This window comes from Apteryx mantelli, chromosome 6 (assembly GCF_036417845.1).
Source record: "Apteryx mantelli isolate bAptMan1 chromosome 6, bAptMan1.hap1, whole genome shotgun sequence".
In the NCBI taxonomy this organism is placed as follows: domain Eukaryota; kingdom Metazoa; phylum Chordata; class Aves; order Apterygiformes; family Apterygidae; genus Apteryx; species Apteryx mantelli.
Window position 1 is genome coordinate 24,316,757 of NC_089983.1, and position 23,383 is coordinate 24,340,139.

At 39.8% G+C, this 23,383-nt stretch overlaps 1 protein-coding gene across 1 annotated transcript in view; it reads left to right on the forward strand.

Annotated features, from left to right (window-relative positions):
* TTN (titin) overlaps window positions 1-20,566 on the forward strand; it is a 249,629-nt gene extending 229,063 nt beyond the window's left edge. Inside the window, exons 298-320 of the mRNA XM_067298992.1 lie at window positions 61-2,127; window positions 2,223-2,525; window positions 2,606-2,911; window positions 3,011-3,301; window positions 3,421-3,720; window positions 3,825-4,130; window positions 4,392-4,697; window positions 4,800-5,081; window positions 5,361-5,954; window positions 6,069-6,356; window positions 6,474-6,773; window positions 7,263-7,565; window positions 7,859-8,161; window positions 8,281-8,865; window positions 9,008-9,313; window positions 9,406-9,705; window positions 9,935-10,510; window positions 10,605-10,910; window positions 11,002-11,595; window positions 11,716-17,666; window positions 17,755-17,908; window positions 18,885-19,178; window positions 19,316-20,566. Coding sequence (XP_067155093.1) covers window positions 61-2,127; window positions 2,223-2,525; window positions 2,606-2,911; window positions 3,011-3,301; window positions 3,421-3,720; window positions 3,825-4,130; window positions 4,392-4,697; window positions 4,800-5,081; window positions 5,361-5,954; window positions 6,069-6,356; window positions 6,474-6,773; window positions 7,263-7,565; window positions 7,859-8,161; window positions 8,281-8,865; window positions 9,008-9,313; window positions 9,406-9,705; window positions 9,935-10,510; window positions 10,605-10,910; window positions 11,002-11,595; window positions 11,716-17,666; window positions 17,755-17,908; window positions 18,885-19,178; window positions 19,316-19,614 — 15,314 coding nt within the window. The 3' untranslated portion in view covers window positions 19,615-20,566. The remainder of the gene's footprint in view (window positions 1-60; window positions 2,128-2,222; window positions 2,526-2,605; window positions 2,912-3,010; window positions 3,302-3,420; window positions 3,721-3,824; window positions 4,131-4,391; window positions 4,698-4,799; window positions 5,082-5,360; window positions 5,955-6,068; window positions 6,357-6,473; window positions 6,774-7,262; window positions 7,566-7,858; window positions 8,162-8,280; window positions 8,866-9,007; window positions 9,314-9,405; window positions 9,706-9,934; window positions 10,511-10,604; window positions 10,911-11,001; window positions 11,596-11,715; window positions 17,667-17,754; window positions 17,909-18,884; window positions 19,179-19,315) is intronic.
* Window positions 20,567-23,383: the final 2,817 nt, after the last annotated feature.

Consider the following 23,383-nt stretch of genomic DNA (forward strand, 5'->3'; position numbering starts at 1 on the left):
CTGTAGAAGTAACTGTAGACTTACCATCTCATTTTTCTAATGATGTTCTTCCTTTTTTAGCTCTTCCTGATGCACCTGGAACTCCAGAGCCTACCAATGTAACAGGAGACAGTATCACACTCACATGGGCAAGACCAAAATCAGATGGTGGAAGTGAGATAAACGAATATATTCTAGAAAGGAGAGAAAAGAAGAGCATGCGCTGGGTTAAAGTATCCAGTAAAAGGCCCATTGCTGAGACAAGGTACAGAGTAACTGGCCTTATTGAAGGCAATGAGTATGAATTCCATGTCATGGCTGAAAATGCTGCAGGAGTTGGACCGCCAAGTGACGTATCAAAGCTGATTAAATGTAGAGAACCAGTCAGCCCACCAAGTGCTCCTAATGTTGTAAAGGTGACAGATACATCAAAGACCAGCGTAAGCTTAGAGTGGACCAAACCAGCTTTTGATGGAGGCATGGAAATAATTGGGTACATCATTGAGATGTGCAAAGCCGACTTAGGAGCATGGCAGAAAGTCAATGCAGAGACTGTTCTTGCTACTAAATATACTGTCGTTGACTTGGAGGCAGGAGAACACTATAAATTCAGAGTTAGTGCTGTCAATGGTGCCGGCAAAGGAGAAAGCTGTGAAGTTCCTGCTACAATCCAAACAGTGGACAGGCTTTCTGCACCTGAAATCGACATTGATGCAAACTTCAAGCAGACTCACATTGTCAGAGCAGGTGCAAGCATTCGTCTTTTTATTGCCTTCTCTGGACGACCTGTTCCTACTGCTGTGTGGTCCAAAGCAGATGCAAATCTTAGCTTACGTGCTGACATTCAAACAACTGATTCATTCAGCACATTGACTGTGGAGGAATGCAATAGAAATGACAGTGGCAAGTATGTCTTTACCGTAGAAAACAACAGTGGAAGTAAGTCTATTACATTTACTGTCAAGGTTTTGGACACTCCTGGTCCACCAGGTCCTATTACATTTAAAGATGTGACCCGAGGATCTATTACTTTAATGTGGGATGCTCCTGTTTTGGATGGAGGTTCACGTATCCATCACTACATTGTGGAAAAACGGGAAGCAAGCCGTCGTAGCTGGCAAGTAGTGAGTTCAAAATGCACTCGACAAATCTTTAAGGTCACTGATCTTGCAGAAGGTATGCCATACTACTACCGAGTGTCAGCAGAAAATGAATATGGTGTAGGTGAACCCTGTGAATTAACAGAACCAGTCGTAGCCACTGAAGAACCTGCTCCACCTAAGAGACTAGATATTGTTGATACTACCAAATCTTCTGTAGTATTAGCCTGGCTTAAACCTGACCATGATGGTGGTAGCCGTGTAACTGGATACCTTCTTGAGATGAAACAAAAAGGATCTGACTACTGGATTGAAGCTGGTCAAACTAAACAGCTTACTTTCACTGTTGAAGGCCTTATGGAGAACAACGAATATGAGTTCCGGGTCAAGGCAAAGAATGATGCTGGCTACAGTGAGCCCAGAGAAGCTTTCTCTTCTGTTATTATTAAGGAGCCACAAATTGAACCAACAGCAGATCTCAGTGAAATAAGCAGACAGCTTATAACTTGCAAGGCTGGAAGCACCTTTACTATTGATATACCAATTAGTGGACGCCCAGCTCCAAAAGTGACTTGGAAACTTGAGGAGATGAGGCTGAAGGAAACAGAGAGAGTGACCATCAAGACAACAAAAGACAGAACCACACTGACTGTTAAGGACAGTATGAGAGGTGACTCCGGCAAATACTACCTGACACTTGAAAACACTGCTGGTACAAAAACATTTACTGTCACAGTAGTAGTCATAGGAAGGCCAGGCCCAGTCACTGGCCCAATTGAAATATCATCTGTCTCTGCTGAATCCTGTGTATTGACCTGGAAAGAACCTGAAGATAATGGTGGCAGCGACATTACAAACTACATTGTAGAGAAACGTGAATCTGGCACAACAGCATGGCAGCTGGTAAATTCCAGTGTCAAACGTACACAGATCAAAGTCACTCATCTCACAAAATACCAGGAGTACAGTTTCCGAGTAAGCTCAGAAAACAGATTTGGTGTCAGTAAACCCCTTGAATCAAAAACAGTAGTTGCTGAGCATCCATTTGGTAAGTGAAACACATTTTACAAGGTTCTTTTTCCTTCTGCCTGACATAAATATTTGTAATAGCTAACATTTTCCTCCCCTCCTGTTTGCACATAGTCCCACCAAGCCCACCCTCAAGGCCAGAAGTCTATTCTGTGTCTGCAACTGCCATGGCCATTCGCTGGGAGGAACCATATCACGATGGTGGCAGCAAAGTCATTGGATATTGGGTTGAAAAGAAGGAGCGCAACACCATCCTTTGGGTGAAGGAAAACAAAGTGCCATGCTGTGAATGCAACTACAAAGTCACAGGATTGGTGGAAGGCCTGGAATATCAATTCAGAACCTATGCCCTAAATGCTGCAGGTGTTAGCAAAGCTAGCGAAGCTTCCAGACCTGTAGTGGCTCAAAATCCAGTTGGTAGGTATTACTTTTAGAGTTATTTTATTGTTTAACCTAAAATAGAGCTGCATTTCTCATTTTGAATTTTCTTTCTCCAGATCCACCAGGAAGACCAGAAGTAACAGATGTCACCAGAGCTGCAGTGTCACTGAGCTGGTCAGCACCACTTTATGATGGTGGAAGCAAAATTATCGGTTATATTATAGAGCGCAAACCATATAATGAATCTGGTGATGGACGCTGGCTGAAATGCAATTATACCATTGTCTCAGAGAACTTCTTTACTGTGACAGCTCTTAGTGAAGGTGAAGCATATGAATTCCGTGTACTAGCAAAGAATGCTGCTGGTGTGATGAGCAAAGGATCTGAATCGACTGGTGCTGTCATTTGCAAAGATGAATACTGTAAGAAATATTCATTTGAAACATTTAAAAACATTACCTGTTTTCCATTTTTTACTCTTGCCATGTAATTTGTTTTTAATCTCTTTTTCCTTGTGACAGCACCACCAAAGGCTGAACTCGATGCCAGACTGCAGGGAGAAATTGTGACCATTAGGGCTGGATCTGATCTTGTTCTTGATGCAGCCATTGGTGGGAAACCAGAACCAAAAGTCTTCTGGTCCAAAGGTGACAGGGAATTGGATCTATGTGAGAAGATCTCTCTGCAGTACACCAGCAAACGAGCCATTGCAATTATCAAGTTCTGTGACAGAAGCGATAGTGGAAAATATACCCTAACAGTTAAAAATGCCAGTGGGACAAAACAAATTTCTGTTCTTGTGAAAGTCCTTGGTATGTATTCCATGATTAAATAATTATATTTAATATACTAAAAAACTCATTCTTTTAAACAAGAGTGAGAAGCTTTTCTTTAGCTGCTAATAACAGTACTTATTTTCATCTCTACCCAGATTCACCAGGTCCATGTGCAGGCAAAATCATGGTTAGCAGAGTAACAGAAGAGAAATGTACTCTGGCATGGAATATTCCTGAGGAAGATGGAGGGGCACATATCACCCACTACATTGTAGAAAGGCGTGAAACCAGCAGACTTCACTGGGTTATTGTTGAGGCTGAGTGCCAGACATTATCATGTGTGGTAACAAAACTTATTAAGAATAATGAGTACATCTTCCGTGTGAGAGCAGTCAACAAATATGGGCCAGGCGTTCCACTTGAAACAGAACCTGTCATTGCCAGAAATGCTTTCAGTGAGTGTTACTACCTTTGGTTGCATGTCAGAATGTTTGGAATATTTGTCATAGATAAACAATTTGAAAAATAATAATTTTTTTCAACTTTTAAAAAACAACAGCTATCCCAACACAGCCTGGTGCTCCTGAAGAAGCGAGTGTTGGCAAGGAACATATCATCATTCAGTGGACGAAACCAGAATCAGATGGTGGCAGTGAGATTAGGGACTATCTTGTAGACAAACGTGAAAAGAGAAGTCTGCGTTGGACACGAGTGAACAGAGATTACACTATTTATGATACCAGACTGAAAGTCACTGGTCTTATGGAAGGCTGCCAGTACCAGTTCCGTGTCACTGCAGTGAATGCTGCTGGGAACAGTGAGCCTAGTGAAGCTTCGCAATACATGTTATGCAAAGAACCATCATGTAAGTTGCCAATTATAAAATATACTTTAATACTTATTTATAATAATATAGCATAAACCCAATCTGACACTTCAACTAAGATAACCAAAAGGATACATGAGTTAACTGAACTGGCTTGTATTGTAAAAAATTTAAAATAAAAGCATTATAGTTAATTTCAAATGCATTTCCTGGAATTAGTTGTTTAGAAATTTTAGGGGTTTTTTTAACTGTAAAATGTTCCCTTCACCAATGTGAAATCCATTTTCTTCTGTTTCAAAGATACTCCTGCATCCCCGTCAGCTCCAAGAGTTGTGGATACTACTAAGCACAGCATAAGTTTAGCATGGTCAAAGCCCACATATGACGGTGGTGCTGACATCTTAGGCTATGTTCTTGAAATGAAAGAAGAAGGTACTGAACAGTGGTACCGACCACATACGACTGCCACTCTAAGGAATGCTGAGTTCACTGTGACTGGTCTTAAAACAACCCAGAAATACCAATTCAGAGTTGCTGCTACAAATGTGAATGGTACGAGTGAATTTAGTGAATCATCAGCACAAATAGAAACTGTGGAAAGAATAGGTAATTTAAAAACTCAACATATATATTTTAAGGAAGAATTTTATTTTCCTTTAAAACTATTAAAAAACTAATTCATTTAATGTTTCTTACTCCATTTATCAGAAATACCTGAGCTTGAGCTTGCTGATGATCTGAAGAAGACAGTTACAGTCAGAGCTGGTGGTTCCCTGCGCTTAATGGTCTCTGTGTCTGGCAGACCTACTCCAGTAATTACATGGAGCAAGCAGGGTGTTGACCTTGTAAGTCGAGCTATTATTGATACTACAGACAGCTACAGTTTGCTTCTTGTGGACAAAGTTAATCGGTATGATGCTGGAAAATACATCATCGAGGCTGAAAATCAATCAGGAAAAAAATCAGCAACTATTTCTGTAAAAGTGTTTGGTAAGTACTGCTACAATTGTATATGGGTATTACATCACTCAGTGCATGACGCTCAAGAATAAGAAATAAAGTTATTTCCAAAAGAAGCTTGCAGCATAAATAACATGAGAATGTTTGGGATGGAAGAAAAACTAAAACAGAGGAAAGTACATAATTTCTAAAGCTATGCTAGCCTATGAAATTCAAACACAATGGTGTTTTTCTAATGCAGAACTCAGTCATTGACCAAGAGAAGAAAGGAGCCAAAAGAAAAAATAATCTTTTCTGATTTTGTTTTAGATACACCTGGTCCACCAGCTGCAGTGAGAATTAAGGAAGTATCAAAAGATTCTGTGACACTTACTTGGGATATTCCAACCATTGATGGTGGAGCCCCAGTCAACAATTATATAATTGAGAAACGTGAAGCTTCCATGAGAGCTTACAAGACCGTCACTACTAAATGCAGCAAGACATTTTATAGAGTTACTGGGCTTCTAGAAGGAGCTCTGTATTATTTCAGAGTACTGCCAGAAAATATTTATGGCATTGGTGAAGCTTGTGAAACATCTGATGCAGTACTAGTATCTGATGTTCCCATGGTACCACAGAAACTTGAAGTGGTTGACACCACTAAATCAACTGTTACTCTTGCATGGGAGAAGCCACCACATGATGGTGGCAGCAGATTGACTGGCTATGTTATTGAGGCCAGCAAAGCTGGAACAGAAAGGTGGTTGAAAGTAGTGACACTGAAGTCTACCATCTATGAACATACAATTATCTCTCTCAATGAAGGTGAACAGTACTTGTTCAGAGTCAGAGCACAGAATCAGAAGGGTGTGTCAGAACCACGAGAGATTGTCACAGCAGTGACAGTACAAGACCAAAAAGGTAGGTATCATTGTTTAAAAAAAAAAAACACAAAAAACAGGGTGAGGATTACAACAAATGAATGTGATATTTATAAAATAGATATTTAAAATACCAGTGTTTTTCTTTTCATAGTGTTACCAACAATCGACCTTGCTGGAATACCTCAGAAGACAATTCATATACCCGCTGGCAGGCCAATTGAGTTAGCTATTCCAATTGAGGGGCGACCACCTCCAGCCGCTTCTTGGTTTTTTGCTGGTTCTAAACTAAAAGAATCAGAACGCGTCAAAATGGAGACCGTTGCCAAAATGGCTAAATTAACTGTGCGTGAGACCACCATACATGACACTGGGGAGTATACACTTGAACTGAAGAACACAACTGGAACAGTTACCGACACAATAAAGGTTATAATCCTTGGTAAGTATTTATTAAGATAGTTGTTCATGGTCTTTCTCCATCATGAACTTTGTCACATCAGCAATATGATTCCTTTTCTCAGCATTAATTTGTTGTCTTTTAATTTTCTTCTTCTAGACAAACCTGGACCACCTATTGGACCTATCCGAATTGATGAAATCGATTCAAATTATATAACCATCGCCTGGGAGCCACCTGAGCTGGATGGTGGAGCTGCACTTAGTGGCTATGTGGTAGAACAGCGTGATGCTCACCGTCCTGGATGGCTACCAGTTTCAGAATCAGTAACCAGGACAATGTTTAAGTTCACTAGGCTTGTTGAAGGTGCAGAATACGTTTTCCGTGTGGCTGCTACAAATCGCTTTGGAATCGGATCTTACCTGCAGTCTGAGATTATAGAATGCAGGAGCAAAATCCGTAAGTCTGAATTTTCCTGATTGTCTCACTCTATTCTCTTTTTGCTAATTTCTCTATAGAAAGTAATTTACATGGGCTTACATACACACACATAGATAAGATTTTCTAGATGTTATTACCTTCTTTCACCAAATAATGTGATGCATTATGATGCATAGTAGTCTTGCTATACTTCTGGAGAAAAATGCCATCCATAAACCTAAATATATTGCTCTGTATAGGTATTATAGATGCACTGCATAGACCTGGTCTGGAACTCTGTAAACTTGGATTTTATGCCCAGGTCTACCACTAACTTGGAAAATTGCTTTTCCCATTACAAAAACAGGAATAATTTCACTGACCTAGTTTGTAAAGTACTTTGATAGCTGCTGATTAAAAGTGTTGATGTTGATATTACTGTCTTTGTAATTCACAATTTGTTGCATATTATTAATGTGCAGATTCATTTGATGCTTTCTTTCCTAATTCTGCATTCTGTTTTTACAGGTATTCCTGGTCCTCCTGGCACTCCAGAAGTATTCGATGTCTCCCGAGATGGCATGACATTAACTTGGTATCCTCCAGAAGATGATGGTGACTCTCAGATATCTGGCTATATTGTGGAACGCAAAGAAGTTAGAGCAGATAGATGGATACGTGTAAATAAAGTTCCAGTCACTATGACTCGTTACCGTTCCACTGGATTGGTTGAAGGATTAGAATATGAACACCGGGTTATAGCAATCAATGCCAGAGGTGCTGGGAAACCCAGCCGTCCCTCCAAGTCTGCTGTTGCCAGAGATCCAATTGGTAAGTAATTCCCTATATAGATTGAGCCCTCTGTGGCAGAAGGGAATGATACTAATAAAAGTTACTCTTTTTAACTATTTGAAAATTTTATCTGGATATGTTAATGAATAGCAGAGGAGACTCTGACTGAAGAAAACCAAGCAAAATATTACTGAAAATATTTTGTTCTTAAGCTTTCCCTGTATAAACACTACATTGATTAAATACAGATTGTATGTTGCAAGTTAGCAGTTGTTACTGCTGTTAAATATTCACAAAAAGACCCTGCCATCCTATCTGATCTTCTCTTCCAGCTCCTCCAGGTAAACCTCAGAATCCAAGAGTCACTGATACTACAAGAACATCTGTTTCCCTGGCCTGGAGTCCACCAGAAGATGAAGGTGGTTCTAAAATTACTGGCTACTTAATTGAAATGCAGAAGGTTGATCAGTTTGAATGGACCAAATGCAATACCACTCCAACCAAGATTCGTGAATACACCTTGACACATCTCCCCCAGGGTGCAGAGTACAGATTCCGTGTGTTAGCCTGTAATGCTGGTGGGCCAGGAGAACCTGCTGAAGTGCCAGGAACAGTCAAAGTAACAGAAATGCTTGGTAAGACATTTGAAGTCTTAATTCTTATTGAAAGTTGTCCTAAAGAAGTATTTTGCCTAAAGAAGGTATGATACCATCTGTAAAATAGAGACAGCATGACATGTTGATTTTGTTTACAGAATACCCTGACTATGAACTTGATGAAAAATACCAAGAAGGTCTTATGGTGAGACAAGGTGGAGTTATCAGGCTTACAATACCAATTAAGGGCAAGCCCATCCCAATATGCAAATGGACAAAAGAAGGACATGACATCAGCAAGAGGGCCATGATTGCAACTTCTGACACTCACACAGAACTTGTGATCAAAGATGCAGAAAGAGAAGATTCTGGCACCTACGACTTGGCACTTGAAAACAAGTGTGGCAAAAAAGCTGTGTATATTAAAGTCCGAGTGATTGGCATTCCAAATCCACCAGAAGGACCACTTGAATATGATGACATACAAGCTCGCTCTGTCAGAGTAAGCTGGAGACCTCCTACAGATGATGGTGGTGCAGATATTCTAGGTTATATTGTCGAGAGACGAGAAGTACCAAAGACTGCCTGGTACACTGTTGACTCTAGAGTGAAAGGGACATCGTTAGTGGTGAAGGGCCTCAAAGAAAACGTGGAATATCACTTCCGTGTTTCTGCAGAAAATCACTTTGGTATGAGCAAATCTCTCAAATCTGAAGAACCAGCCATACCAAAAACACCTCTAAGTAAGTCTTCATTTTAGATTTGGTGAAATAAATACGCTGTTTAACTACTACATTATAGTTCTAAATGTGCAAATATACAAATGCTTTAATGCTGTGTGGTTATTATTACTATTATTCTTATTATTATTATCATTATTAACAGACCCTCCAGAGCCTCCAAATAACCCACCTGAAGTGCTTGATGTCACAAAGAGTTCTGTTAACTTATCCTGGTCCAGACCTAAAGATGATGGTGGGTCTCGTGTAACTGGCTACTACATTGAACGCAAGGAGACATCCACAGAGAAATGGGTCCGGCATAACAAGACTCATATCACCACTACCATGTACACAGTCACAGGACTTGTTCCAGACGCTGAATATCAATTCCGTATCATTGCTCAAAATGACATTGGTGAAAGTGAAGCAAGTCCTGCTTCTGAACCAGTTGTATGCAAGGATCCATTTGGTAAGAAAATGTTTGCATTAACAGATCTTCTGAAGAGCAATTTAGTGACATTGGGAGAGAAATTTAACTTCTGTAACTATTGTAATTTTCAGACAAGCCAAGCCAACCTGGAGAAATTGAGATCACCTCTGTATTTAAGGATAGCATTACCTTAGAATGGGAACGACCTGAAAGTGATGGTGGCAAAGAGATCCTTGGCTACTGGGTTGAGTATCGCCAGTCTGGAGAAAGCACCTGGAAGAAATGCAATAAAGAACGCATCAAGGACAGGCAGTTTACTGTAGGAGGTTTATTAGAAGCTACAGAATATGAATTCCGTGTTTTTGCAGAAAATCAGACTGGCTTCAGCAGACCTCGAAGGACTGCTATGGCAGTGAAAACTAAGCTAACATGTAAGCACAAATATATTGTAATATTTCCTGTGATTTTAGATGTTATAAACTGTGGTGCTGCACTTAAAATGCTGTTTGCTTTACATGTTATTTGCTAACGTGACTGTCCTAAAGCACAATCCTGCAGGTATAAGAGGCACAAGTATAAATGAAGATTAAATACCAGTAGTATAGTAATCAAGGAAGATTTCACAGTAATCTCCATTATTTTTACCTGTCTTTGTCACAGCTGGAGAAGCACCAGCCATAAGAAAAGAAATGCAGGATGTTACAGCTAAACTGGGTGAAGCAGCTCAGTTGACATGCCAAATTGTTGGGAGACCTCTTCCTGATATTAAATGGTATCGCTTTGGCAAAGAACTGGTGCAAAGTCGAAAATACAAAATGTCATCTGATGGACGCAACCATACGCTGACAGTAATAACAGATGAACAAGAGGATGAAGGGCTCTATACTTGTATGGCTACCAATGATGTCGGAGAAATTGAAACTAGTGGCAAGTTATTATTGCAGGCCCCTCCTCAGTTCCACCCTGGCTTCCCACTGAAAGAGAAATACTATGCAGGTGCAGGTGGCACCCTTCGCCTTCATGTTGTGTATATTGGCCGACCAGTGCCGGCAATAACTTGGTTCCATGGCAACAAACCTTTGAGAGGATCAGAAACTGTTACTATCGAGAACACAGAGCATTATACTCACCTTGCTATTAAAAATGTCCAGCACAAGACTCATGCTGGGAAGTACAAAGTGCAACTCAGTAACACATTTGGAACAGTTGACACTGTACTTAATGTGGAAATACAAGGTAATTGATTTTATTTTTAGTATTTTTGTGGAATATTTTCTGAAATATTTACCAGCAAAAGAACTAAAAATATATTTCTTTTTCTTTTTTACAGATAAGCCAGATAAACCAGTAGGGCCAATTGTTATAGAGTCTATATTGAAGAACTCTGTGGTAATTAGCTGGAAACCACCAGAAGATGATGGAGGTTCTATGATAACAAATTACATTATAGAGAAACGCGAAGCCAAGGAAGGAGCAGAATGGCAACTTGTATCTTCAAGCATTTCAGGCACAACCTGTAGAATTGTTAACCTTACTGAAAATGCAGGCTATTACTTCCGTGTTTCTGCTCAGAATACATATGGCATTAGTGAAGCACTAGAGGTTTCAACAGTTGTTGTTATGAAGCCTCCATTTGGTAAGCAGACACCAGAACATTCATTTCTGTATGCTTGCATAATTACTAAGGCAAGCTCACTTGAAATTTTGATTTTTTTTATTCTTTACAGAAAAACCAGGACAACCTGGTCAGCCGGTAGCAAGTGCTGTTACAAAGGACTCTTGTGTTGTCTCATGGAAACCGCCTGCAAGTGATGGAGGTGCAAAGATTAGAACTTATTATCTTGAAAAACGTGAGAAAAAACAAAACAAGTGGATTTCAGTAACAACAGATGAAATTCGTGAAACTGTCTATTCTGTGAAAGATCTTATTGAAGGTCTTGAATATGAGTTCCGTGTAAAATGTGAAAATCTAGGTGGTGAAAGTGAGTGGAGTGAAATATCACAACCAGTCATTCCAAAATCTGATGTACCAATTCAAGCTCCACAATTCAAAGAAGAACTAAGAAATCTGAATGTGAAATTTCAAGCTAATGCCACATTTGTCTGCAAAGTCACTGGTCATCCTAAGCCTATTGTTAAGTGGTACAGACAAGGTAAAGAAATCATGCCGGATGGTGAAAAGATCAAGATACAAGAATTCAAGGGTGGATATCACCAGCTGATCATCACAAACGTAACAGATGATGATGCCACAGTATATCAAGTTAGAGCCACCAACCAGGGAGGATCTGTGTCTGGCACTGCCTCTTTGGATGTTGAAGGTGAATAAAGGGTCTTGATGCCTACAACAAATTCTTTTCAAGCTTTGAATATTTAGACTATTGATGGTCTTCTCAGGTATTGTTTTACTGATGTTTTTATTCTTTCTCTTTCTATTTCAGTTCCTGCAAAGATTCACTTGCCCAAAAACCTGGAAGGCATGGGAGCTGTTCATGCCCTCCGAGGGGAAGTAGTGAGCATCAAGATTCCATTCAGTGGCAAGCCTCACCCAGTGATCACATGGCAGAAGGGACAAGACCTTATCGATACTAATGGACATTACCAAGTCATTGTTACACGCTCATTCACTTCTCTTGTTTTCCCAAATGGTGTTGACAGAAAGGATGCAGGTTTTTACATTGTTTGTGCCAAAAACAGATTTGGCATTGATCAAAAAACAGTTGAATTAGATGTGGCTGATGTGCCTGATCCACCAAGAGGTCTGAAGGTAACTGACATTTCAAGGGATTCAGTCAACATAACCTGGAATGAACCAGTTACTGATGGTGGAAGCAGAATCATAAACTACATTATTGAGAAACGTGCTACAACAGCAGAGAGATGGATTCGTGTTGCACAAGCTCGTGATACACGATACACAGTGGTGAATCTATTTGGCAAGACCACCTACCAGTTCCGTGTAACTGCAGAAAACAAATTTGGACAAAGCCAGCCTTCTGAACCTACCGAACCAATTATAACAAAGGAAGATAAGACCAGAGTAATGAACTACGATGAAGAAGTTGATGAGACCAGAGAAGTCACGACAGCTAAAGCAGCTCACTATTCTACAAAGGAGCTCTATGACAAATATATGATTGCAGAAGAGCTTGGACGTGGGCAGTTTGGAATTGCACACCGCTGTGTTGAGGCAGTTTCAAAAAAGACTTATCTGGCCAAGTTTGTCAAAGTAAAGGGTGCTGACCAAGTTTTAGTAAAGAAAGAAATTTCCATTCTAAACATTGCTAGGCACCGAAATATCCTGTATCTTCACGAATCATTTGAAAGTCTAGAAGAATTGGTCATGATCTTTGAGTTCATATCTGGAGTTGACATCTTTGAAAGAATTAGCACAGCTTCATTCGAACTGAATGAAAGGGAAATAGTAAGTTATATACGCCAAGTCTGTGATGCACTAGAATTTTTACATCGTCACAGCATTGGACATTTTGATATTAGACCAGACAATATTATTTACTTCACAAGAAGAAGCTCAGTAGTTAAAATCGTTGAATTTGGTCAAGCCAGACAGCTGAAACCTGGAGACAGCTTTAGACTCCAGTTCACTTCTCCTGAATATTATGGGCCTGAAATACATCATCATGATTTGGTCAGCACAGCTACTGACATGTGGTCAGTTGGTGCTCTAGCATATATACTCCTCAGTGGTATTAATCCTTTCATTGCTGAAACAAACCAACAGGTTATTGAAAATATTCTAAATGCTGAATACAACTTTGATGATGAAGCATTCAAAGACATAAGCATTGAGGCCATGGATTTCATTGATCGCCTACTGGTGAAGGAAAGAAAAGCTCGGATGACAGCTGCTGAAGCACTTAACCACGTGTGGCTGAAACAGAAGACCGAAAAGACCAGCACTAAAGTCATCAAGACATTAAGACACAGACGTTACTACCAAACTCTAGTAAAGAAGGAATGGAACACAGTAGTGTCAGCAGCCCGCATTTCCTGTGGAGGTGCAATTAGGTCTCAGAAAGGGGTAACAGTGGCTAAAGTTAAAGTTGCACCAATTGACATTGGTCCCATTGCTGGGCAGATAATGCATACTGTCGTAGAAGAAGGAGGGCATGCCAAATATGTGTGTAAGATTGAAAACTATGATCAGTCCACACAAGTCAGCTGGTACTTTGGTATGAGGCAATTAGAGAGCAATGAGAAATATGAAATCAAATATGAAGAAGGTGTGGCAACCATGTATGTCAAAGATGTTTCTAAATCAGATGATGGTACCTACAGATGCAAGGTAGTAAACGACTATGGTGAAGACAGCTCTTACGCTGAACTTTTTGTTAAAGGTGTGAGAGAAATTTCTGAGCACTACAGATGTAGAACTGTTAGGAAAGTGAAACGCCGAGTTGATACTATGAGACTACTAGAACGTCCACCAGAATTTACTCTGCCTTTGTATAATCGCACTGCATATGTTGGAGAAAATGTCAGGTTTGGAGTAACTATAACAGTCCACCCAGAACCTCGCTTAACATGGTTCAAATCAGGCCAGAAAATCAAACCTGGTGATGACGATAGAAAGTATACTTTTGAATCTGACAAGGGTCTTTACCAACTCATCATCAATAACGTCACTGAAGAGGATGATGCTGAATACAGTATTGTGGCACGCAACAAATATGGAGAAGACAGCTGCAAAGCTAAGCTGACAGTGATTCCACATCCACCTCCAGCAGATGCCACACTAAGGCCAATGTTTAAAAGACTGCTGGCAAATGCAGAATGTCAAGAAGGCCAAAATGTCAGTTTTGAGATCAGGGTATCTGGTGTACCAAAACCAATGCTGAAATGGGAGAAAGATGGTCAACCTCTATCCTTTGGCCCTAACTTTGATATAATTCATGAAGGTTTAGATTACTATGCTTTACACATAAGGGATACTTTACCAGAAGACAGTGGTTATTACAGAGTTACTGCTACAAACAGTGCCGGATCTACAAGCTGTCAGGCTTACCTTAAAGTTGAACGCTTGAAATATGTCAAGCGTGAGTACAAGACAGAAGAAGAACGAGAGAAGCATGTACAAAGACAAATTGACAAGACCCTAAGAATGGCAGAAATACTTTCTGGGGCTGAAGCCGTTCCATTGACACAGACTGCACAAGAGGCGCTCAGAGAAGCTGCTATATTATATAAACCAGCTGTTAGCACTAAGACTGTCAAAGGTGAATATGAGATTAAGAAAGAAGAAAAGAAGGAAGAAAGGAGACTTCGTATGCCGTATGAAGTCCCAGAGCCTCGCAAACATGTGCGTACTACTCTTGAGGAAGATCAGCACATTAAACACTTTGTGCCTCTGTCAGATATGAAGTGGTACAAGAGACTGCGAGACCAGTATGAAATGCCAGGAAAACCTGAGAGAATTGTTCAGAAACGCCAGAAACGCATACGCCTTTCCAGGTGGGAGCAATTCTATGTGATGCCACTGCCACGCATTACTGATCAGTATAAGCCTAAATGGCGCATACCAAAGCTAACACAAGATGATCTTGAAACTGTGAGACCAGCGCGTCGGCGCGCTCCATCACCAGATTATGAGTTTTACTACAGACCAAGACGACGATCACTTGGTGACTTGTCTGATGAGGAGTTACTCCTGCCTATTGATGACTATTTAGCTATGAAGAGAACTGAAGAGGAAAGGCTACGCCTTGAAGAAGAGCTTGAGTTAGGCTTTTCTGCCTCCCCTCCAAGTAGAAGCCCCCCACGCTTTGAACTGTCTGCACTTCGGTATTCTAGTGAAGGAGCACAGGTCAGTTCAGAGGAGGAAAGAAAAAGAGAGATGAGGTATTCAAGCTATCACATCCCAACTAAAGCTGAAACCAGTGCAAGCTATGCAGAGCTTCGTCAACGCCATGACAGGGCTGCCTACAGACCACCAAAACAAAAGCAAAGAATAATAGATGAAAGAGAAGATGAAGAATTGCTCTGTCCAGTTGGCACTACTCAGCGACTCTCTGAATACAGGAGTGAGCTTGAATATATGGCAGAAGAGGAAAAGAGTAGACTTAGGAGAAGGCGGGAAAGAGAAATAATGGAGATCACATCAGAAGAAGAAGAAGAAGAGATAGAAATGGTGCAACATATCCACAGGGAATTTTCACCTCCCTCTAGATTACTAAGGAGAAGAAGATCTCTTTCTCCAACTTACATTGAGCTGATGCGCCCAGTATCTGAATTAATTCGACCTCGGTCACGGCCCCCTGAAGAAACTGAGAGAAGATCCCCAACACCAGAGAGAACTCGACCACGCTCACCTAGCCCAGTTTCTAGTGAAAGATCACTCTCTCGCTTTGAGAGGATGGCGAGATTTGATATATTTTCTAGATATGAGTCCATGAAATCTGCTTTGAAAACTCAGAAAACTATGGAAAGGAAACATGAAGTTCTGACTCAACAGCCTTTCACCCTTGACCATGCTCCTCGCATCACCCTGAGAATGCGCTCACACCGGGTGCCGTGTGGCCATAATACTAGGTTCATTCTAAATGTCCAGTCAAAGCCAACTGCTGAAGTGAAGTGGTACCATAATGGTATTGAAATCCAGGAGAGCAATAAGATACATTTTACTAATACCAGTGGTGTATTAACTCTGGAGATTCTTGACTGCCATATTGATGACAGTGGAACATACCGGGCTGTGTGCACAAACTACAAAGGGGAATGTTCTGATTATGCAACATTAGATGTTACAGGAGGAGATTACACTACTTACTCTTCTCAGCGCCGAGATGAAGAAGTACCAAGATCAATTTTACCTGACTTGACAAAAACAGAGGCATATGCAATCTCCTCATTTAAGAAAGCATCTGCTACAGAAGCAAGTTCCTCAATAAGAGAGGTCAAATCAGAAATGTCAGCAACAAGAGAATCACTTTTATCATATGAACACTATGCTTCCTCTGAAGAGAAAATAACTGCAGCTGAAGAAAAGTCATTGGAAGAGAGGACTGCACACAAGGCATTTAAAAGCACTCTGCCAGCAACAATCCTTACAAAACCACGGTCAGTCACAGTTTCTGAAGGGGAGACTGCAAGATTTTCCTGTGACGTGGATGGTGAACCAGCACCAGTAATAACATGGCTCCGTGCAGGTCAACCTATTGTTTCTTCAAGGCGCTTCCAAGTAACAAGAACACAGTACAAGTCTACATTTGAAATTTCTTTGGTCCAGATGTCAGATGAAGGAAGTTACACTGTTGTGGTGGAAAACTCTGAAGGAAGACAGGAAGCGCACTTCACTTTGACCATTCAAAGAACAAAGATTCCTGAAAAAACAATTACATCACCTCCAAGAATCAAATCTCCTGAGCCTTGTGTAAAGTCTCCAGAGCCAGTTAAGTCTCCTAAACGAGTGAAATCTCCCGAACCCACCAGCGCTCTCCCAAAAGCAAAGTCACCACCTGGAGACAAAACAGTACCAACAGAGAAAGTAAAATTACCAACTGCTTCTCCACCCAACATAAAACAGCAGCTGAAAGCAGAAACTCTTGGAGATAAGGTAAAGTTATCCTGTGCAGTTGAAAGCAGTGTTTTAAGTGTCAGAGAAGTGTCTTGGTACAAGGATGGCAAAAAACTGAAAGAAGACAATCATTTCAAGTTTCATTATGCAGCCGATGGCACCTATGAACTCAAAATCTATGAGCTCACAGAATCTGACAAAGGAGAATACACCTGTGAAATCATTGGGGAAGGAGGTGTTTCAAAAACTAACTTCCAGTTTACTGGCCAAGTATTTAAAAATATCCATTCCCAGGTAAGAGGTGTATCTGAAACTCATAAATCAGTTCAGAAAGAGGCTGAGGCACTTACAGTTTCTACTCAGAAGAAATCAGCAGTGGCAACTGAAGAAAAAGCAGCAGTTCAAGAAGTCATTAAGAAGTCAATTGTTACTGAAGATGTCAAACAATTAAAGGCAGAAATTAAAGCTTCTTCGACTCAAATGACATTGTCCGAAGGGCAGAAAGTTACCTTGAAAGCCAACATTCCTGGTGCCTCTGAAGTAAAATGGGTGCTGAATGGAATGGAGCTAAGAAATTCAGATGATTACAGATATGGTGTTTCTGGAAGTGATCACACTCTAACTATCAAAAAAACTAGTCATAAAGATGAAGGTATACTCACCTGTGAAGGTAAAACTGAGGAAGGCATTGTTAAATGCCAGTATGACCTAACCTTTTCTAAAGAACGTTCCAATGAACCAGCATTTATCATGCAGCCTAAGTCTCAAAATGTCAATGAAGGACAAGATGTATTGCTCACCTGTGAAGTCTCTGGGGATCCTTCTCCTGAAATTGAGTGGTTTAAGAATAATCAACCTGTAAGTAACTAATATACTGACTGGAAAATTGGAATTCTTGATAAAACTGATCGTAATGAAACACTTTTTTTTTTTTCCCCTTCTTCAGATTGCTGTTTCATCTCACATCAGAGTAACTCGCTCTAAAAACATATATTCTCTTGAGATTCAAAATGCTGCAGTGAGTGACACTGGAAAATACACAATCAAAGCTAAAAATTATCACGGGCAGTGTTCTGCTACAGCATCCTTGACTGTACTCCGTAAGTTTGCTCTCTGGGTCTTGTGTTTGGACTAATCAGCTCTCTCTGCTCTGGTGTGTTTAGTAGAATGGCTAATGATAAAATCTACTGGTAATGTTGATTTATGTATTTTGACATGTCTCTTGTATCTAAAGAACTAAAAATAAACAGCATTAGAAATCCTCATAACATCTATACAAAAAGCACATAGATTCCTTCACAATGAGTGTTAACAGAAGGCTATGAGAATTCCTTCTAGGATGACCCTGTTATTAAGCCCTTGGTGCTGGTGATTACTCTTTCCTCAATTACTAGCACGATCTGTTCCAGTAAAACAAAGTAATTCTATAGTTAAAAACTGCTGCAGTAACTTAACCATAACTAAACTGGGTTTAGTACTTTATTGACTGTACATCAGTTCCCAGCATCAAGGGGTTGCTACGTTTGCTTTTATATATGTGTACTTACATTTAAAGGAAAGCTGCAGTGACTGATGGCTTCTGCTGCCTTTGATAGCTACAGAACAATGCAGTGAAACAGAATTTCCAATACCATGTTTATAAGAACTTGTAAATGTTTCACAGCTTCTACAAATATGAACTGAACACAGGCACACGATTTCTCAATGTGTAATTCTAAGTAATGGTTCCAACAGGAAACGCTGTCTAATGACCTGTTTCAAATCACAGTGGCAGTCAGACACTGAGGGAATAGCAGGACATTTAAATAGCTCTTCTTAAATATGGTTTTCCCTCAAGCTCATACATGTCATCAAACGGTTCCATTTCCTACTTGTTTCCTCTATAAATTATTGTTAGTGATTTGGACATCTTGAACCAAATGGTTGGAAACAATTTTATGCTCCACTGCAGTTTTCCATTGAAAGCAAACTTTGCTGTTTCTTCATTTCTTTAAAGTTAACCATATAGAACTGCATGACCTCCTTAGTTAATGTGTCGTTATTGGTTTTTCCTTCTATGTTTGCGATGCTCCACAGCTCTAATTGAAGAACCTCTAAAAGAGGTAGTATTGAAGACAAGTGGCGATGCAAGCATGCAGGAAAGTTTTTCTTCTCAGTCCTTTCAAATGGCTTCTTCTAAACAAGAGGCTTCATTCAGCAGTTTCAGCAGTAGCAGCATGACTGAAACGAAATTTGCAAGCATGTCTGCCAAAAGCATGTCTTCCATGAAAGAATCCTTTGTAGAGATGAGCTCCAGCAGTATTATGGGGAAATCTAGTATGACTCAACTGGAGAGTTCAACTAGTAAAATGCTTAAATCGGGTCTGAGAGGTGAGCAATACAATTACTAGTAGAGTTAGTGTTTCAAATATTCTGAAGTAGACCTTAGAGTAACCCTGCTGCATGGCAAAAGGTCTTAGTGAAAGCAGACTAACTTGCTATTTATTTCTTCTCCTGTTTTGAAAAAGGAGTACCACCCAAAATTGAAGCTCTACCATCTGATATCAGCATTGAGGAAGGAAAGGTTCTCACAGTATCTTGTGCATTTTCGGGTGAACCTGCTCCTGAAATAACATGGTATTGCAGAGGAAGAAAAATAACCAGTCAGGACCAGCAAGGCAGATTCCACATCGAAACCAGTGACGATCTAACCACGCTGATCATCATGGATGTCCAGAAGAACGACGGTGGACTTTATACCCTAAATTTAGGAAATGAATTTGGTACCGATTCTGCCACTGTGAATATTAATATTCGATCAATTTAGAGAGCTTGATCTGTATTATTTACACTTGTCTTTTTACAAGTGATTCATATATGGACTGAAATATCTATCTGATCTGTAAATATAAAAAAAATATTTTTGTACCTACCTGAATGAGACAAAGTCCAAAGATATACATTATGACTTATAGTCATTATTGACCTAAGAATTTTAAACACTTTTTTCACTGACATGTATATACTGTATATAGCCGAAGTTAACAAACGGTTATGGAGTTTTCTACCATTATTTTATGACATTTTGAAATGTAACTTTTGGAACTATCCATTGGTAGGAGAAAGTTTCCTAGGAAACGAATATCCTGCTCAACATTTAACTAATTTTTGTGCCTCAACTCATTGTTGATGTCTAAGAATGCCTCAACAGGTAGAGAGGCTCCCTGTTGAAGATTACCTACACCTAAGAGATGATACTGTGCATAGTATTTCATACATGCACAAATATTTATGTTGAATCAGAAATGTAAGGCATTAGTAATGTTTGCAATTACCCTCCTGTAAGCACTGCTTTAATGCTTTACATTGGCTCCGATTATGTCATATTATAATTTCCATGACTGACTGACAATTTTTGGACAAAGTGCAAGCGGCCAGCACTTTGTTCACTCACTATTTGTGTACTGTTTCTGGCATATTGACTACCTGAATAGCTTTTAAAAAAGTAACATCACCTGGCCATCCCCTTAATCAACAAAGCCATTTAGGTTCTCAAGTGCAGCAGCAGTACCAACTCTTGGAGGTTCGTAGGGTGCAGTGATTCAGAGTTTGTGTGGTAGTATTAGACATCTATTAGTCACTTCTAGGCAACTAAGCAATGAACCACAGTTTGAAAACAAGCTGTTGTTATAACATCAAATACCGCCCTGCAGTTCAATTTGCTTTAGTTCTTCTAATGTAGTAATAAATTTTGTTAGCTGTTGAACCTCCTTGAGATAGTATTGTTCATTTGAAATAAAGCATGCTATCTGCACCTTAAAAGCTGTTGCTGTTTATTTATTATACTCTCTTTTATGGTTTCTACACTACACTACAGAAACTGAGTTGGTGAAAGAAAAGACGGGCAGAACTGGAATTCTCTGATGTAAACTGGATAGTGAAGTGTTGAAAATCCAGCCATCTGCCAGGAAGGGCTTGGCTGATAATAAGAGCCAGCAGGCAGTCAGCAGAGAGAGATCTGAAAAAAAGTTTTCTTTACAGGTTAAGCGTATGTGGCCTCCAAATGTACAAAGTTGACACCATGGTTCTTACAGTATCACTGATAAAGGGCAAATTCTAGCACATGCCTAAGCCTTATACTGTTCTTATTATCCCTCTGTTGAGTGAATGTCCAGGCCTCCCAGTCAGCCTTATAGCAAGAAAGTATTAATCTCTTCTTTTTATAGCAGGTGTCTGCTGAAAGTGGTTAAAAAAAACGACTCCAAAAAGCTTTGCTATTGCCTTCTCTTCTGGCAGTAGCAAGTAAGTCAGTCATCTGTTGCTTGTAGCTAAAAGTTCTCTCCTCCTCTGGGTGAGTAAGGGTCCATGCCCCATCAGCTCTCTACCCCTCCTGTCAGCAGATAACGCTTATCAGAACAAAGCAACCCTACTTTGGGAAGAAAGATCTTGCTTCTCAATAGGATATATTAGCTTAGTACAGTACATTCCACTAAGGGTATTTATAAATAAATAAATAAATAAATAAATAAATAAATGCAAGGCACAGGCACAAAGATACACAAGTAAACAGTTCTGTTTAACCAATTTGCACGCACAGGTACACAATAAAGTTACCACTAACAATGCACTAGTCAATAGCCCCAGCAGAAAGTGACACTGGCAGACAGTATTTGCAGATTTAAACAGGGACTCTACTCCACTGCTGTTAGTGGAAATTCATTCTTCAGTGGCCTTCACTGAGTCTAGACATATTTACTTGATCAAGTAGAAAGCATACTGGTGTGGCAGTGTAAGCAAGCGTCTTCTGGCTGTACCCAGCTCTGCACAGTACTTACTTAAGCAAGCACACCTAACTTTAAGTAGATGAGTCAGTCACATGCCTAAAAAATAGGATTTAAAGTATTTACAGGCTTTGCTGAAGCACAGCTTATTAACATATATTAACACAACTTTATGTGCCAACTTGCTGAGCCAGTGTTTTTTCACAAGACTGCTAAGTGAAAAATAATTTACAGAGCCACTGATAAAGTCACAACATAAAGTTTCAGTATTCTTCAGTTTTGTAAAACTTATCCCAAAACAGGAGTATTTCTTACGACAACAGAGTAGTCTCTGAATGAAAAAACACATCAAATGAGCAATAAAGATTTCAGATGATTTGCTTATTATATTCAGGTAGAATGCAGGGATTTCTAATGGCACAAGCTGACATGTGCTACGTTTAAAGATTGCACTACAGGACCCAGTTTAGAAAGAAAAATCCTACCACAGAAGTGTGTGAAGGTATTTGGATGTCATGCTTCTGGGCCTTGATGCATAGGGGGAAGGGGACAGACACACACACACACACACACACACACACACACACAAAAAACAGCACAGCTTAGTGAACAGATATGTAAAATTGTACTACAGAGATACACATTTTCTACTAACATTTTACATCTGGCAGCCTGAGAAAAATAACTGTCATGGTGGATAGTAATAATAACACTTAGAAATTCATTTTATTGCTAGGGGACAAGAAACCCTAGTCTTAACTTTGCATTTCAATTTCCACAATCATCTCCAGTTTCTCCAACAACTTTTCCTTTTTTTTGGGGGGGGGGGGTTGCTAACAACAACAAAATTTTTTTTTTCTTTTGTCTTGCATTTTAGAGGCCTCCAAATGGAACAAACCACAAAACCCCACATCACTGGTAAAATATTTATTTAAACTAAATCTCCTCTGGATTTTGTTTTCTTTTTAAAGACCATAATGTTCTCAAATCAAGTCAGAGCTTGGATTTAAAAAAAAATATCAGAATAGCTAATGTCTATTAAAAAAACATGGTATGACACAGTCAAAAATAAATCATACAGTCTTCTCAAACTGGAAAAGGGAAATGCCATAGTAATAGCAGCAGTGATACAAAAGAGAAAGGATGCCAGGAAAATAAGAACTACACAAAAAGTACACAGAAAGTAAAAGTCAGACCTATCTAAGGCCATAACTACCTTCTTCTGCAACTGTCATCCAAACTTTTTATGTAAAATGCTTAAGCAGCCTACAATGCACCCAGAGAAAACAAAGATATACAAACAGCCAACCACACTATTCAGCACAAGAGAATATGGAGCGCAGGGAAAGGAAACACAGAGGAGGCGACACTCAAATCCCATTGCTCTGTCTTAACTGAAAGAAATTACCTTTAACATTTGCAATCCACACTCTTGGAGACATGTTTACCCTTTTCTTTCAAAAAAAACAAAACAAAACCCATGAATGAGCTCAGTCACCTCTTTTAAAACACATCTGTAGGATGAGGCTGTGCTCTTATCGCGGACCTCTTCTCCATGGTTAGAACAGTCAGGATATGGCTATACATGTCCCTGTGGGTATTGGTGCATAAACAACCAAGATGGTAGTGTGCTACCATGAAGAAAAAGATGGCACCAGTCTGCAAAGCAGGAAAAGAGTATGACTACTTTGTTATGAACAACATTCTGGGCAGTTCACCTGGACTTAACAAATACTAAAATGCCTAGTAAAGTATTTCAAATGACCAAAGGGCACCTTCTAATCACTACTGTACATAGCAGAAAGGAGAGGTAAA